Here is a 17,153-nt window from a genome sequence, read left to right on the forward strand (position 1 = left end):
CTGCCCACAGAATATGCGTGATTGGCCGCCCTATTATGGCATTGTATGGGGAGGGGGTCGTGACCACCAGGAAATCGTGGTTGAGTCTAACCGCACAAGGCCATGTGTCGACTTCCACATGTACTGTTATCTTCCCTAGGGGCCTGACTTCCTCTCCACTGAAGCCCACCAGAGGAGTGTTTGCAGGCTTCAACTCGCTTCTCTGCAACTGTAGTTGGTCAAATGCCGGTTTGAAGAGGATGTCCGCTGAACTACTTGAGTCCACAAGTACGCGCCGGATTTCAAAGTCGTTGATCCTTAGTTTTATGACGAGCGCGTCATCGTGGGGATAGTGGATACCTCGCGCGTCGTCTTCCGTGAAAAAGATCGATTCTTCCATCTTTGGCCTCTTTGGAGGGTTCTGCTCTTCTCGGGCTACCTCGTGAACTGACGTCCGTGCTGCTGCCGAAGTGCAACCTGCTACCACCAAACCACCCATTATCACATGGATGGTTCCCCAAATTGGCCTCTCTTCTGAAGGAGGTCGCTGCAAGACTTCGGCCGGTCTGCTGTTGGACTCGGGGGCATCCTTTCCGTGCTCCCCCTACCGACCTGCTTTATTATTATTGTCATTATGTTGTACAAAATTTCTCAAGTATCCCTGACGGATGAGTCCCTCTATCTCATCCTAGAGATTATTACATTGTTTAGTATTATGACGATGATCTCTATGAAAACTACAGTATAGGTTTTTATTTCTCTTGTTTGGATTACTCTTTAGGCGAGGTGGCCACTTTACGTAGGAGGCATCCTTGATCGTCATCAAGATCTCAGTCCACCTTGTGTTTAACGGTGTGTAATCCATCCGAACTACTAAGGGAGCTCAGGACGGCTGGCTCGGCTTTGCCTCTCGGGTCTGGTTTCTTCTATCGCCTGGATTGGAGGGCTCACCTTCTCTTTTTCTTTTCTCGACCCCGCCTTCGGGTTTTTGGTTGATTTCTTCCTCTGTTCTCATGAACTTGTCCGCGAGCTTGAGGAAATTGGCCACGGTTGTGGGCTGGCTGGCCACCATGTCCCATTTGAACTCTTTGTGCGTTACCCCTCTCTTGGCCGCCGCAAGCTGTACCGCGGGGTCTAAACGCGGTATCTGCAAGCATGCTTCATTGAACTGCTTGATGTAGCTCCGGATGGATTCCCCTTCCCTCTGGACTACCCCGAAGATACTTTCCTCGGTTCTTGGGCACCGTTTGCTGGTAACGAAGTGTGCGATGAAGATCTGCACGAACTGGGCCCATCTTCTTATTGACCCGGGGGCTAAGTTTCGGTACCAAGTGTGGGCCACCCCCTGAAGGTGGTGGTGAAGGCCATGCACATGCATGACTCGCTGGCCCTAGCGAGGTGCATTTGTGACTAGAAAGCGTCGACGTGGTCGTTGGGGTCAAAGGACCCATCATATTTGTCCAAAGATGGAAGCTTGAAGTCTCTGGGCATGGGGACTGCCAGAAATTTTGAGGCGAGGGGGGAAGGAACTGAGAGAATTGTGACAGTTTTTACCTCATCCGAGCTCGTCTCTTCCTTATCTCTGAGCCTGGGTAGGACATAGGTAGCAGTTCGGCGACTTCGTCGGCACCTTCGTTGAGCGGGCCTGGTGCTAGCGTTGCTGGCCTCCGTGTTGCCGAGCTTGATGGGCCCGGAATGTTGGTCTGCTGCTAGGGTGCTGAACCGGTTCTCCGTGAGTGGGAACTCAGGCTTGGAGCGCTGAGGTGACTTTGTGGGTGAGGTTCCCGACCCACCTGCGAGCTGTGAGGCGGGGGTAATTTTTCTTTGTTTTCGGCCTGGGGATGAGGCCTGACTATTAGGGGGGTTCTGGAATTGGGAAGCTTCTCATCGGTGAGGGTGTCCACCTTGAGGGGAGGCCTTAACCGGCTTCGGGACAAGGTGCCGGGGGCGGGGGAGCAATGACTGGTTTAGGGGTAGCTGAGGGAACTGTTGCTGATAATGGTGTTGGGAGAGGTGGTGTAGTACCTGGTGTTGCTGGAGTTGATGCTGCTGGAATTGTTGCATTTGGGTTTGCATTGCCCGCATGCATTGCATTAGGTCGTCTAACTGGTTCTGGCGGGTCGCCAGTGGGACAACAGTTGGTTCAGCGAGGGTTGTTTCGATAGGGAGTGGAAGAGAGGTGTTCAAGGCAAGAAGGTTCAGAGGCGCATTCAGGCTGGGGATCCCATCCACTAAAAGAGGGATGGTGAACTGCCCGATGCACACCACGGGAACCTGGGGTTGTTCCCCGGTGGTGTTCATTTCTGTGCCACGTCCGACATTGTTGGAGGAAGCCATGGGTGTTGGAGTTTTTTGGAAGAGAGTAGGTAAGAGAGATTTAGAGGGAGACTTTTAGAAGCATTCCCATAGACGGCGCCAATTGATGGTGCGCAATCCGGCCGGTCCTAGCTGTCAACGATTTTGCCTCTGACTGGAGCAACAGGGAGCCTAAAACGGAGAAGATGAGGGAACTCCGGGGGAACCCGGTAAGATAACTCTGAAGCTCAAGTTAGTATTCTCTCAAAGGCAAGATGAAGACCAGATGGCGCAAAGTTCACATACCTTGTTGTTGGGGGTAAGGGGCCTTTTATAACCACTTCGCGCACTCACTCTGAGGCCTCTGTCAGGTCGGGTATCATCCTTTCTGCTGGGACAGAACCACCACTACTTCTTGTCGGAGTCGTCTCTGTAACTGGAGATGGCGGTGTCAGGTGGCGGTGGTAGGTGGCTGTTTGAAGTGCTGCTGTCAAGCGTTAGATCCCAACTCAATTAGGTGCGTTGCCCCTGGATACGAACTTCCTCGGTGTCAGGCATGGTACGGTTTGTTCAGTTTTGCATCCTGGAGGCGAAGTACTGGAGTGGTGAGCGAGGTGAAATCTTGAGTTCGGAGGTATGTCCTGCTGCCATAGGGCAAGCCAGTTCGGTGAGGTGTGTCCCGAATTGCTATAAGGCAGGCCGGTTCTGTGGGATGTGTCCCGAACTGCTATAAGGCAGGCCAATTCGGTGAGGTGTGTCCCGAACTGCTATAAGACAGTCCAGTTCGGAGGTGCTCCGAACTGCCATAGGGCAGGCCAGTTCGGGTTTGGCTCGGGGCCTAAGGGAGTTTGATTTCCCAGTAGTGAGTTCGGGCTCCTAGTGGGGAGTTCGGATTGCTGGTAGGGAGTTCGGACCACTGGCTCCTCCCTTTGGTGCTCGCAGCTTAGGCGTGCTGTTGTGCCGAGCTGTTGCCTTTGCCACGTTTTGCGTAACTACGAGGTCGGACCAAATCTTCCTTCATCACAACTACTAAGAAAGGTAATGAATGATCAAATTTCTAAATATTGATACGAACTGATACATTGGTGTATCGGCCTATGTTAGTGATTTTTTATATGTTTTATTTATTTATTTATTTTTAAATCGGTTTAGAGGGATCAGTTTAAGGCTCAATTATCTTCTGAACTAGTGGCTGACCTGATACAACTCCTATAAGGGCATATCAGGAAGCCAATGGCACGATACTTATCAACCAATACATGTCGATACTTAGAATCTTGGTAATGATTATATTTTTATGGTGGTAAATAAGTTTAACAAGATGCAAATTATGGTTCCTTGTAGGAAGACTTTAGATGCCAATGGAGATGCTCATTTGTTATTATTGCATGTGTTTGTGCATTTTGAATTGCCTAGAAGTATTATTAGTGACTCGGATAAGTTTTTTGAGTAAAATTTGTAATGCTTTGTGGGGTATCCTAACCCAAAAGGGGGTGAACAAGTTACAATTGATCTCATTCTAGATAAGAAGACAAGAATAACTAGAAATGGGGAGTAGAAATTTTTGTGGATATGTCCCAAAGGGCAATTTCCCAATTGAGAAAAGTGGTATTCTATTAAACACGTAGGGACAAAAGATATGGTATGGAAAGACTTTTTATCAATCAAAATTTACTCATGTTTCAAATTTTTAAAGGAAAAATAAAAAAATCGTAGAGGAAGACACCTGCCCCCCCTGTCTAAATAAGAAATGCATCGCCACGTGTCAAATGGATATAGAAAAGAAAATTCACCTTGAAACCCGGTCGTACAACTATTCCTTTCGGTGGTTCATTGCTGAGAACCCCCGGCACACTGTCCTACTATTCATATACGCGCAAACGCATGCACATGTTCCTTTTCCCTTCCATTCTGGGGAAAACCAAACAGAGCAAAGCGAGAGAAAGCCGGAGTAGCAGCAGCAGCGACGATCTTGGCTTTTGTCCAAACCCACCTGCCCCAGTTGAAGGAAAAGCCTCATTCAGAAACAAACTAAAAAAGAGTTATAAATACAATGCATACAGAGATGATGAAGTTCAGTTGAGCTTGAATCCAGAAGTTACAGAAAGAGAAGAAGAAAGAGAAATGACGAAGGTGAAATCAAGAACATCGTTGGGTCTCTTGACCACATTAATGTTTATAGTCATCTTCGTCACGACAAAGCTCCAATACGAGCACGTGAAGGTAAACCCTCTCTCTCTCTGACTCTCTCCTCCCATGTGCACAGTATTCTCCAATTCCATGTATTCCTCCTGCCTGCATTGTTAATTTACCTATTTTCTTCTTTTTGAATTATAGATGGAGAATCGGTGGCACCCTTTTGTCTCAACCAGGGGGAGCTCAGGACTAGCAGTAATGATTAATTGATATTTGTGATTCTTTTGACGTCTCGATAAATTTGTTCTACTCGATTCTTTCATCTGTTAACTGCGCTTTGGATCTTCATTGAGGCATTGCATTTATTGGGCTGTTACTAATTTTTTATTTTAAGCAGTCAGGGGAGGATCGGTTCGAGTCATTAGACTCTCTACGTCAGGGCGTAGTTGAATGGGCATCGAACTTGGAACTGAAGCCTCTCTGGCAAAGCTCAAGGTTAAAAGTAACTGTTCCAGTTCCTTTCACCACATTGCCCCTTTCATTTTATTGTTCTTTTATTTATTTATCTATTATCTACTTTTCGGTGGTTGTCTTACAATTTGTGTTGCAAAGAAATGTTTCTACTCAAATGCTTATATGTTTAATTTTGTTCTTTCATTCCTTTCGCTTGCCATTGTTTCAGCTGCTCTTCTCAACTACTAGTACATGGGCAGCTCTGTGAACTTTTCGATTCAATTAGAAACTTATTTCATGAAAAGTAAACAACTTGCAGCTCCACATTTCTAAGCTTGTGCCATCAAAAGAAAAAAAAGCAATTTCACATTTTGGCTGCGTTTGGTGGATGTAAACTGAGGGAATATTGAATTGGCTTCCTTAGAAAATGATATTCAATAGGAAAATAAATCAAATTCCTAATTTTCATGCGTCTTTCTTTACTTATTCCATGCATAAGTTTCTTCCCAGTGCATGCAAGTTATTTCATTCTGAGTCATTTTGGTTGTTATTGGCAATGCGACCACTGAATTAGGAATTAGTTTGTGGTGAGAGAATTTTCAGTATGATTTGTTCAAATGGTTGTTATGTATGTTTTGTGCAAAGTGCCACCTTTGCATGGTTGTAAAAATTGTCATGTTGTACAATCTTTCTTGTCGGGCAGCAGTTTGAACTGCAATGCTCTCTTGGCAATTCCCGTTGGAATCAAGCAGAAGAAAAATGTTGACATTATGGTTCAGAAGGTACTTTCGTAATATTGCATTCCCAGTTCTTGTTTCCTTGAAATTAAGGGTTGATAAGTATTTAACCATTCCTTTTCTATTTCAGTTTCTCTCAGAGAATTGCTCCATATTACTGTTTCATTATGATGGGAGTGTTGATGGATGGAATGATCTTGAGTGGAGTAACAGGGCAGTTCACATACTTGCTCATAACCAAACAAAATGGTAATATTGAATTGATTGTAAATTTTGTTTCTGTATTATTTAGTTGCGAACTTACTTATTAGTACCATGAAATAATTCAAAATCTTTCTTAAGATTGTAATACAACATGGCTGAAATCATTATTAACATCAGTTTATGCAAAACATATTTGACATAGCTTGCTCCTTTAGAACTAATGGATCTTGACATGGCTTTTGCACCCTAACATATCCACCTAATCAAGGTTCAAAGTATCAATACACCCCGATATGATGGAAGGGGTGAAAAGGCAAAGGAAATAGTAGAGGATATCAGTTGTCGAATTTTCTGTTCATCCATAGATGTAGAAGGTTCACCCTTAGCAGAGGAATCACCCTTGGTAGAAGAGATATCAGTGGTTTGTCCCTCAGCCACTTGATATGCATGTGGCTGGTTCTTTTTCTAAATACCCTTAGATGATAACCATGCATTCTAGAATGATGTGACTGTTGTTTACAATAAGTACAAACATTCCTCTTGTAGTGAGAAGCAATGTGTCCAAATCCTTGCACTCGTAACACTGTGTTTTGGAGAAGTCCTTAGAACCAGATTTCTTACTTCCTTGAACAATAAAAGCAGTGTCAGCCCCTGAATCAATTGATTTCCCATCAATACTTGCAGTATCAGGAGTCTAGTCTCCTCCCTCAGAAGTTCACTCATCACTGAATCCAAATCCGGAAGATTTCCTCCACTCAGAATTTAGACCTGATTATCTCATATTGGGGTCTGAGTTTCATAAGAAATTGATTCACCTTCCTCTTCTCATATTCTGCCCACACATCAAGCAAGCCAACATAATATTCCTGAATCTTCCTATCTCCCTGGCAATAAGCAAAAATCTTAGACTCAATCTGATACTGTCTTGACATGTTGTATTGATGGAATACTTTCTTCAAGTATGCATACATCTCATAGGCAGTATGCATTCTTCTCATGGGTACTGCAATATGAGATACCATCAAACTGAGTATCCAGGAAACTATTTTCCATTCAAATATCCTTCCAGACCTTTTCCTTCAACAAAGAAGTCAAAGTGGAGCTTCCAGATGCTGTAGTTAGTTCCATCAAACTTTACGGGAATGATATCAGCCTTCTCAGCCATTCTGGATAATAACCACAGTTCAAAACAGGTTAACAATGCTGAAATCAATGCTAAAAGGAAGAAGAACCAGTGATTAACCCCCCCAACTTAAATAAAAAACAGTTCAATTACAATGCTGAAGTAATACTTCACTAAGTAGAATGAGATTACACTGCATAAATCTCACTACAGTAGATTTAGATCGATGACAGTCCAAAAAAGGAATGTTCCAGGACTGTTGATCACAAGATGGGATCAAAACCCTACCAAAATCAAACCAATCTTCAAATCAGATAAAACAAACAGTGAAAAGAGGCCAGGGAGAGGCCAACTCTAGAGTCTTAAGATGATTGGATCACCTGATTTGGAGAAATCAGGAAAATACTAACCTGCTGGGTGTCATTTTCAAAAAAACACACCTGTTCAGCACTTGTACGAAGGTGCTAATCTGAACTTGACTTCACAGCATCGAACAGAGGAGTCTGCACCAGCATCACCCTTCTCCGACTAGGGTTTTCTTGCTATTATGGCTAAGAAAAAGAAATCACAAAAGCTGCCGCCAGAAACTGCTAGGGTTTCCCAAAAAAAAACTACTGCCAGAAATTGCTAGGGTTTCTGTAGAAACAGCTGCTAGAAACCAGCTAGGGTTTCCGCAGAAACTGCCACGTCCAAACACTTTTTAAGAATAGGGCAGGAGGGATCATAGGTCTTTTTCAACCTGGAAAACCTGCTCTGATACCATGTGGTGATTTGTGGGGATTGGGGAGAGAGAGAGAGAGAGAGAGAGAGAGAGAGAGAGAGAGAGGTACGGTTGAGAGGAAAAAAGTAACTACTGGCTGCCACCAGTTTTCTATTTATATTAACTTCATAAAAGAATCCGAAATTACAAGTATGCCCCTGACGGCATATCCTAGAATTAGAATAATAAGAAAAAAGAAAGAAGAAAAAAGAAACAAGTAACTGTAATTGACCAACAGCCTACTAACAACAGCTATAAAGTAACAATTAAGTAAGTCTTACAACAATCTACACATCAGCCACATGAGTTCAGCCTAGCCTTTGTTATAAGGCCTGACCGAATTCACTGTTGAATACAGTGAACCCTTGAGTCCATCACTATGGGCTATTAATGGGCCCAACATTTACATTAAATGGTCCTTGGGTCCAGCCATCTTATGAAGGCCTAAGTACTGTGGGCAGATGCTAGATTAGCCCATCAGGTATAATCCTCAGTGGTCTTACACTTAACCTCTCAGCCCATAATGATCAAACACTGCCCGACAAGAGAGGACCTCTCCCTCGGTTGCAAGGTGCAGTGCTGCACTCTTTACTCACATGGATCCCGGGAATTAAAACATTTTGCAAACATTTTGAAACTATATATATATATATATATATATATATGTATATCTCTATATAAATATAATTTGCAAAACAAATTTCAACGGTTGAAATCAACTGTTGGCAGTTTAGGTTTCCATATGAGAGAGTGCATCCCCGATCATTCACTTTGCCCGACAAAGGGGTTGATCCTATCACTATGATTACTCACTCAGAAGAATTCTCGGATTGTCCCAACATACCCAGGTTTTGACCCCCTCTAAGGATCTCACTGATTGACATATCAAAGACAGTCCAATCCGACACCTAGTGCAGTATTATAATCGAGTATAGGGGTCAGGTGTAATATTCCAGTTTCGCCCATCTATCTCCAAGGTCCAGGGCAATATTGGAATTTTGGTCCAGTTCAGGGTTTCAAGAAAACCCAAACTGCATTTAGGTCTCACTCTGGTAGCTGAGACAAGCCACCCCAACCAACTTGGCGGTACATCAGTGTCAGCCTTGGTAGGATAAATATCCCCAAATCTATCCAACGGTTGTGAAGATTCTAAACTAACACGAGTCTCATATGTGTCCAGTTTAAGGGTATTACACAGAAACACACCATAATAACATGAATCAATTATGTACTTTATTTATTTACAATAAATGTCATAATGTACATCATGCTGATTGAAACTAAGGGCATACACTGTCTAACACATCATCCCTTGTTTTAGAATCTATATTTGTCATTTTAGATAACCGATGCCTACACAGAAGAAGCCAATAGTTATCAGTGTGCCAATATAGATGCTAAAATAACATACAATCACTATACTAACAAACATTTTGGTATTTGTCCATGTATTAGAAATAATCATAAAGCTTTATATTTGTGGATACAGGTGGTTTGCAAAACGCTTTCTACATCCAGATGTTGTATCTCCATATGATTTTATCTTCCTTTGGGATGAAGACCTAGGGGTGGAAAATTTTCACCCTGGAAGGTATGCTTTGGTCCCTTGCTTATGATTTGGTTGCACATTTTTGGTAGACAAAATTATTATTTGCATAGATACTCAAATATTTTGGACAAATTATTTTTAATTTTTCTCCTTTCCAACCTCAGCAGATCTGTTTGTTTTGTTTCTATATTATGCATGCACCAATGTTTTTTTTTTCTTTTTCTTTTCGAGAAAAGTTGACAATTTTATTGAAACAAGAAACAGGAGTACATGAGAGGATGTACAACCATTGAAGAGACTTCACCAAGGAGATTACAAGGGTAACATGAAATCACAAAACAAAAAATCCCTGCGAATCCCTGATTTTACTAGATTGTCAGCCACAGTATTTAGGGCCCTAGGGATCCATCTAAGGCTTACATTTAACTGAGCCATAATATCTCTTGCTTCGACCAGGTGGTGCATTAAGTGCCAAGGGCCACTATCCTTCTTCCCTATCCATTTAATGGTATTTGCAGAGTCTCCTTCAATGGTTAGGGATGAAACTTCTTAGCAATTTGAAGGCCTGTTAAGGCAGCCAAAACCTCAGCATTTGTAGAGTCTGCAACCTCTAAGGGTCCACTGAAAGCCCATTGTATATTCCCGTCTTCTAATCCCAACTTCCCCTGAATTGCTTACTGCACTACTGTCAAAGTTCATTCTTAGGTTCATCTCCTCCCTTGCCATGGGAATTCTAGAAGCTGAAGTAGTCAAGGGAGAGGAGAATAGTACTTCCACCAAACTCCTTTAAAGGTATGACAGGGTGACACTATGAAAATCACTGAACCTGTCATCCAACTATTGCATAAAAAAGTTATGTAGGAAATGAGATCTTCTGTTCTTCTTTCTTCCCACACTCCCCACATTACTGCATGAATTAAAGTGCTCCAATACGCTTTCCCTTTCTGACCCAATCCCCTTCAATGCCACTGTCTAATGAAATCCAGAACATGCTCAGGGGAAGCCCAACTATACCCTATCATATTCAGAAAGTGATTCCAAGTTTTCTTTGTCTCGGGTGCAATGAATCAGGATGTGCTCTATAGACTCACCATCATTGAGGCACGAGATACAAACATGCAGGGAGATACATAGTGTTTGCTGGAACACGGTAGCCGAAGAAGAAGAAGAGAAGAAGTAGAGGAGAAAGTTTAAGAATGGCGACTCAAAACCTTTCAGCCGACCCTACTATCTTATATATATGTTTACTACATAGTGTTACATGAAAGGACTAGAATGCCCCTAATTAGTGATGGGACACCTAGACAAATAAAACATTAAACAAGTTTAGGCCCAATAACTAATGACTTAAGACCCAACAATGACAAACATATACATTAAATCTACCGAACCAACACTCCCCCTCAAGCTAAGCATGGATGTCAGTCATGTTTAGCTTGCCAAGTTAGCCCAAGTATTTCGTTGAAGCTAGTCATTTTGTTAGCACATCTGCAATCTGCATCTCGGAAGGAGTATAAGGAATTCAGAGTTCCCCTGAGACTATTCTTTCTCTAATGAAGTGTCGGTCAATCTCAATATGTTTCGTCCTATCATGTTGCACTGGGTTATTTGCAATGTTGATGGCAGCCTTGTTGTCACAGTACAATTTGAGAGGACACTCGATCTTTATCCCGAGTTCACTAAGAAGGGTCCTAAGCCATAGAAGTTCAGCAACACCATGAGCCATAGCTCGATATTCAGCCTCTGCACTTGATCAACAACCACATTCTGCTTTTTACTCCGCCAAGTAACCTGATTCCCTCCAACAAACGTGCAATACCCAGAAGTTGACTTCCTGTCCCCAACAGAACCGACCCAATTTGCATCAGTATATGCTTCAAATTCAATTTTATTGTATTTTTTGAACAGAATTCCTTTTCCTGGGCAAGTCTTCAAGTACCTAAGAATCCTTTCCACTGCTCTCATATGAGGGATCTTTGGAGAGTGCATGAACTGGCTGACAAAATGTACAGCATAAGCAATGTCTGGTCGAGTGAGAGACAAATATATCAACTTTCCTACCAGCTTTTGGTACCTCTCTTTATCAAGGTAGTCCTCTCCTATTGATTCCTGTAGACTATGGTTCTGTTCTATTGGAGTATCTGCTGGCCTACACCCCATCATACCTGTCTCTTCTAGGAGGTCAAGGACATACTTCCGCTGACATATATAGATGCCCTCTTTTGACCTAGCAACTTCAATCCCAAGGAAGTATCTCAGATGGCCCAAGTCTTTGATCTCAAACTCAGAAGTCAAGAACTCCTTTAATCTTTTTATCTCTTCCAAATCATCCCCAGTAATCGCCATATCATCCACATAGACAATGAATGCTGTAAGTTTGCTATTTTGTTTCCTTATGAACAAGGTATGATCTGTCCCATTTTGAGTGTACCCCACTTTCTTCATGGCCCCACAAAGCTTCTCAAACCAAGCCTGAGGAGATTGCTTAAGACCATATAATGCTTTCCTTAGTTTACAAACTTTCCTATAAAAAACATAGCCTGGTGGAGGATCCATGAATACCTCTTCATGTAGATCACCATTTAGGAAAGCATTCTTCACATCCAGCTGATGTAGCTCCCATGAAAAGTTTGCAGCTATTGACAATAGAACCCGGATTTTGTTGACCTTCGCTACTGGAGCAAAGGTTTCTTTGTAGTCAACCCCTTCCTTTTGAGTAAACCCCTTTGCCACAAGTCTGGCCTTGTACCTTTCAATGGACCTGTCCTCCCTATGCTTTACAGTGAACACTCACTTGCATCCAACAGTGCTCTTCCCTTCTGGTAGATCCACTAATTCCCAAGTCCTTGTTTTCATTAAGCTTTTCATTTCTTCATTCAAAGCCTTTTTCCATCTTGGGTCAAACACTGCCTCTGAGTACCTAGTAGGGACATGCATGGAGGAGAGAGCTGACACAAAGGAATGATAACGAGGAGATAAACGTGAGTAAGAAACAAAATCAGCAATGGAGTGTCAGATAGTACAATAATGGGTAGAGTTACAAAGAGCAATAGGAAGATCCAAATCAGAAGTGTGTGTGATAAGATTACTGGAGTTGCTAAGACAGGTTGATCCGAGTCCGATTGGTTGCTGCCATGAGTTAGAGTGCCCTTTTTCCTTCTGTTGTAGGATTCTTATATCTTTTTGTTGCCTACTGGAGTCCTCAGAAACATCTACAACATCAAGAGTGGTAACAGGCACAATGGGAGCCTCACTAGGTTCACCCGGGATGCTACAACTAGGAGGAGAAGATGGGAGGCCCGAGGCAGAAAGAGGCACAAAAAAGGAGGGGGAAGAAGAATCATCTTCCATCCCACTAGTCTCCCCTTGAAGAGGATTCTGGGAAGAATGAAAATAGGATTGAGATTCAAAAAACACATCTTTTGTGACATATTTCTTCTTGGTGACTGGATCATAACACTTGTAACCCTTCTGTGTTGGAGAGTACCCTAAAAAGATTCCTTCAGTAGCCCTAGGATCCAACTTGGTCTTCTTTGGATCCTTTACATGTATAAAACATACACAACCAAAGACTCTAGGTGGAAGAGGAAAGTCTAGAAGATTAGGACAAAGGACAGAGAAAGGAGTTTTCATACCCAACACCTTGGATGGCATTCGATTTATCAGATATGATGCAGTAAGGACTGCTTGAGACCAGTAGTTCTTGGGAACCTTGTGCTAAAATAGTAAGGCTCGAGCGGTCTCTAATAGGTGTCTATTCTTGCGCTCAACAACCCCATTCTGTTGAGGGGTACTAGCACAAGATGACTGATGTAGCATGCTAGGAATAGCTTAATCTTCTTGTCAAATTGTGTTTCAATCATTTTACAAAATGCCATGGTTATCCGTGGCACTTCATCACGTCCTTTTAACAAGTAGATCCATGTGCATCGTGAGTAGTGATCAATAAAACTGATAAAGTAACGAAAGCCATCAACAGAAACAAGAGGTGAATGGGCCCAAACATTAGAATGAATCAAATCAAAAGGAGCTTGAATTTCATTACTAGAAACTGGATAAATAGTTCTACATTGTTTTGACAACTGACACACTTCACAAACTAATCTTTGACTTGAAATACCCTTAAATAGTTCAGGAAACAACCCTTCCAATGATGAAAAAGGTAAGTGACCTAGCCTAGCATGCCACAAATGTAACCTAGCTATTGACTCCACATTATTCTGACTACTAGCAGCAGATGTTTGTAAGGCCGAACTGGTGTCTGCATCAAAATAGTAGAGACCTCCATACTCATGAAAGACACAATGAGTAGGAAAAAAGGTTATGCTACAATTCAAATTCTTGGTAAGCTTTGAAACAGATAATAGATTGGAAGTAAGATTGGGAACATGCAGAACAGATTTAAGAAAGAGGTCTTTGCTTAGGTCAACCACTCATTTCCCAGAGATGGTTGAGGGAGAACCGTCAGCAACTCTCATCTTCTCTTGACCAGACAATAAGTGATAGGAAGAAAATAAAGAGGACATATGTGTCATGTGGTCAGTTGCACCGGAATTAATAATCCAAGAAGTAGAGTCAATAGAACTAGTTGCATTAACAGCAGAGACAATACCTGATCTGGTAAGAGAGGTGGAAGCAAGAGAGTTAGTCCCTAGACGGGTTAAAGCCCGGCTAAGGACCTCTACCTCATCAGCAGTGAAACCCAAGGACCCAGATACATAGGAATTAGCAATCTGTCCCATGGGAGAAGAAGCAACTGTTGATGTGTTCTATGTGCTATCACCAATGTGACTAGTAACAAGGTTCCCACTTGCTGCTTGACCCTTTTGGTGTTTCTTGTCTTTCCTCAAGGCAGCAGGTTTCAGATGAGGATAAAGAACCCAACACTTCTCTTTTACATGCCTTTCACCTCCACAATGAGTGCACTTAAGGTGCCTCTTGTCTGAATACTTGTTCCCCTTTTGATTTGAAGAAATCAGGGCTGAATGGTTGTATTAGAGTGTCAACTTGCATTTCTTTCCTCCTGACCTCTTCATTCCTTACTAGATAATAAACATGATGTAAATCTGGCATTTCATCCCTTCCCAAAATTTGAGACCTTATGCTCTCATACATTGGGTCTAAACCAGCCAAGAACTTAAAGGCTCTACCCTCTTCAATTTGTTTATCATGCCTCTCCTTGTCTCTGGCATTCTCCCAATCAAGAATAAGGTGGTGATCAAGCTCTTCCCACAGTCCTTCTAGGGTTGCAAAATATGTTGCAACTGCCATATCTCCTTGTTTCAAGGCAGCAATGTCTTGGTTTAGCCTATAAATTCTGGCATTGTTCTTTCTCTATCCATAAGTTTTAGACACTTTCTCCCAAATCTTAGCAGCAGTGGAAAAGTGTTGAACAGTCCTGGCTACTCTTGGAGTCATTGAAGCAAGCAGTCAGGACATAACAGTAGCATTCTCCTTACGCCAAACTGCGTACTCCACACTACCCACTTCAGGTTCCTTCTTCTACCCGTCTAAATAACCCGTGAGTTCCCGGGAAGTAATGAAGAGCATGGCAGAAACAGACCGTTCTCTGAAATTGTATTCATCCAACAACACACTGGTGATCTGCAAACTGTGCGGATTTGGATTCTCTAGATTAGGAGACCTCCCACCAGATCTATTATCCCTAGAAGACACTTCCGTGGATAATGAAGACATCTCCTCCCTCTTACAATGATCACGATTGCAAACTCAGTACAAAGAATACTGTTTCAGACATACCGAAGTTGTTACAGTCCTGAGAACACGTAACAGATCTGAAACCAAGAGCAACCCACCGCTGCACTGTGCTGACTTCTGCTGTCGCTGTAGTGACCCCTACGACCAGTACTAGGACTGCCGAAATCAGTCCTCCACCTGGATCTGTTCCACACAGATCTCTCTTAGCAGCCGAATGGCTACTACCTGCTGTAAGTAGTCTAGTAGGGCATCAGCTTCTGGGACAAACTCCCCTTGGGCCCAACAACCAAGGGAAACCCTAGGTACAGATTTTGCTGTGTTCTACGGCAACCCTAGGGTTTCTTCACAGCGACCAAGATAGGGAAGGAAAAAGAAGGAATAGATAAGAGTAGAAAAGGTGGCGGCAGCTGTAACCAGGAGATGGATTAAAGCTTTGATACCATGTTTGCTGGAACACAGTAGCTGAAGAAGAAGAGGAGAAAGTTTAAGAATGGCGGCTCAAAACCTTTTAGCCGACCCTACTATCCTATATATATGTTTATTACATAGTGTTACATGAAAGGACTAGAATGCCCCTGATTAGTGATGGGACACCTAGACAAATAAAACATTAAACAAGTTTAGGCCCAATAACTAATGACTTAAGACCCAGCAAAGACAAACATATACATTAAATCTGCCGAACCAACACATAGTTTCTCTTGTACTTGGGTAAGTCTGAACACTCAGGGAAAGGTTTCAGGTAGGGATTGGTTCCCTCACCAGAGATCGGTCCAGAACTTAATCTTGTTTCCATCTCCCATCTCATATCTAATAATAGAGATAAAATTAGTGTAACAAGAAGAAATACCTTTCCAAGGGTTTGGTGCATTCTCTCGGGTCAGGTGGACTTTGCTATCCCAACCATTGGTAATTAATCCATTTTTGCTTTTGATAAAATCTGTCCAAAGAGAGCTTGATTCTAGAGGGAACCTCCACAGCCATTTACCAAGAAGAGCTTGGTTTCTTTCCTTAAGATGCCCAAGGCCCGAACCCCCTTCCTCCCTTCGTTTGCAACCTTGCTTCCAGCTTACGAAGGGATCTGCTACCTTCCAGCTTGGTTTCTCAATTTGATCTGCTACCTTCGAAGGGATAAGGAACACAGAAAGGTAGTAAATGGGCATATTTTCTAGGGATGCTTTAATTAGGGTGAGTCTCCCCCCTTTCAAGAGGTAGATCGTCCAAGTGGCTAATCTCTTTCACAGTTCTCAATCACCGAGTCCCAAAATTGAATGTTCCTTGGGCTCCCTCCTAGAGGCATCCCTAAATAATTTATGGGCAAATTCTCCACTTTACAACCCAACACTTCCTGGATTCTGTCAATGAGTCTATCAGCAATATTTATCTGGTTATCCCGACCTGCTTTTGGAGAAGTTCATAGAGACTGGACACCATTTCAAAACAACACCCTTTTCAAATGTGTAATATTCTGTAAATCAGCTTCTAGGAAGACAATTACATTGTCAGCAAAAAGAAGATGAGAGACTTGTGTGGCTTGTCTTCCTACTTCGAATCCACTTATCAATCTTAAAGATTTGGCCTTCTCAAGGAATTGACTAAGAATATCTGCCACTAAGTTAAACAGAAAAGGGAAAAGAGGGTAGCCCAGTCTTAGACCTTGACTAGCTTTGAAATAACATTTGTGTTCTCTCTTTATTAACACCAAAAACCAAGCTGAACTAATACAGCCTTTTATCCAACACAGCCATTTGTCACCAAAACCTTTCAGCTTCAAGATACTCAGCAAGCAATCCCAATCAACATTGTCATAAGCTTTTTCAAGGTCAAATTTGATTACAACATTCGGCTGACCTTTTTTTTTTCCTGTCCTTGACACTTTCATTCACCACTAGAATGTTATCAACTATTTGGCTCCCTTTTATGAAAGCATATTGATTAGAGGTAACGATGTCCCCCACCACTTCCTTTAGTTTTCTTGCGTAGACTTTCGCCAAAATCTTATAGAAGCTTCCAATCAAACTGATGGGTCTGAAGTCCTTTGTTTCTAAAGTGCCATTTTTCTTGGTGATTAGTCAAAGGAAAGGTGAGTTATTACCTTTATGTTCAATGGCCAAGTGGTGAAAGTCCTTAAAAGCCTCCAACAAATCCTCTTTAATTATTTCCCAACGGGGCCCGGTCTCTGTCCAAACCAAACACCAC

At 42.5% G+C, this 17,153-nt stretch overlaps 1 protein-coding gene across 8 annotated transcripts in view; it reads left to right on the forward strand.

Annotated features, from left to right (window-relative positions):
• The first annotated feature begins 4,087 nt into the window (after window positions 1-4,087).
• LOC148860676 (uncharacterized) overlaps window positions 4,088-17,153 on the forward strand; it is a 77,564-nt gene continuing 64,498 nt past the window's right edge. For 2 of the 8 annotated variants that reach the window (XM_088983471.1, XM_088983472.1), the window contains exons 1-5: window positions 4,104-4,497; window positions 4,612-4,665; window positions 4,808-4,912; window positions 5,731-5,849; window positions 9,177-9,278. In XM_088983471.1, the coding sequence (XP_088839597.1) occupies window positions 4,159-4,497; window positions 4,612-4,665; window positions 4,808-4,912; window positions 5,731-5,849; window positions 9,177-9,278 (719 nt within the window). In that variant the 5' untranslated portion in view covers window positions 4,104-4,158. Of the gene's footprint in view, window positions 4,498-4,611; window positions 4,666-4,807; window positions 4,913-5,092; window positions 5,646-5,730; window positions 5,850-9,176; window positions 9,279-17,153 lie in introns of all 8 variants that reach the window. The other 6 variants (XM_088983468.1, XM_088983469.1, XM_088983474.1 and 3 more) reach the window with 6 other exon arrangements.

This window comes from Nelumbo lutea, chromosome 4 (genome assembly GCF_056320005.1).
Source record: "Nelumbo lutea isolate HS-2025 chromosome 4, American lotus-T2T, whole genome shotgun sequence".
Taxonomy (NCBI): domain Eukaryota; kingdom Viridiplantae; phylum Streptophyta; class Magnoliopsida; order Proteales; family Nelumbonaceae; genus Nelumbo; species Nelumbo lutea.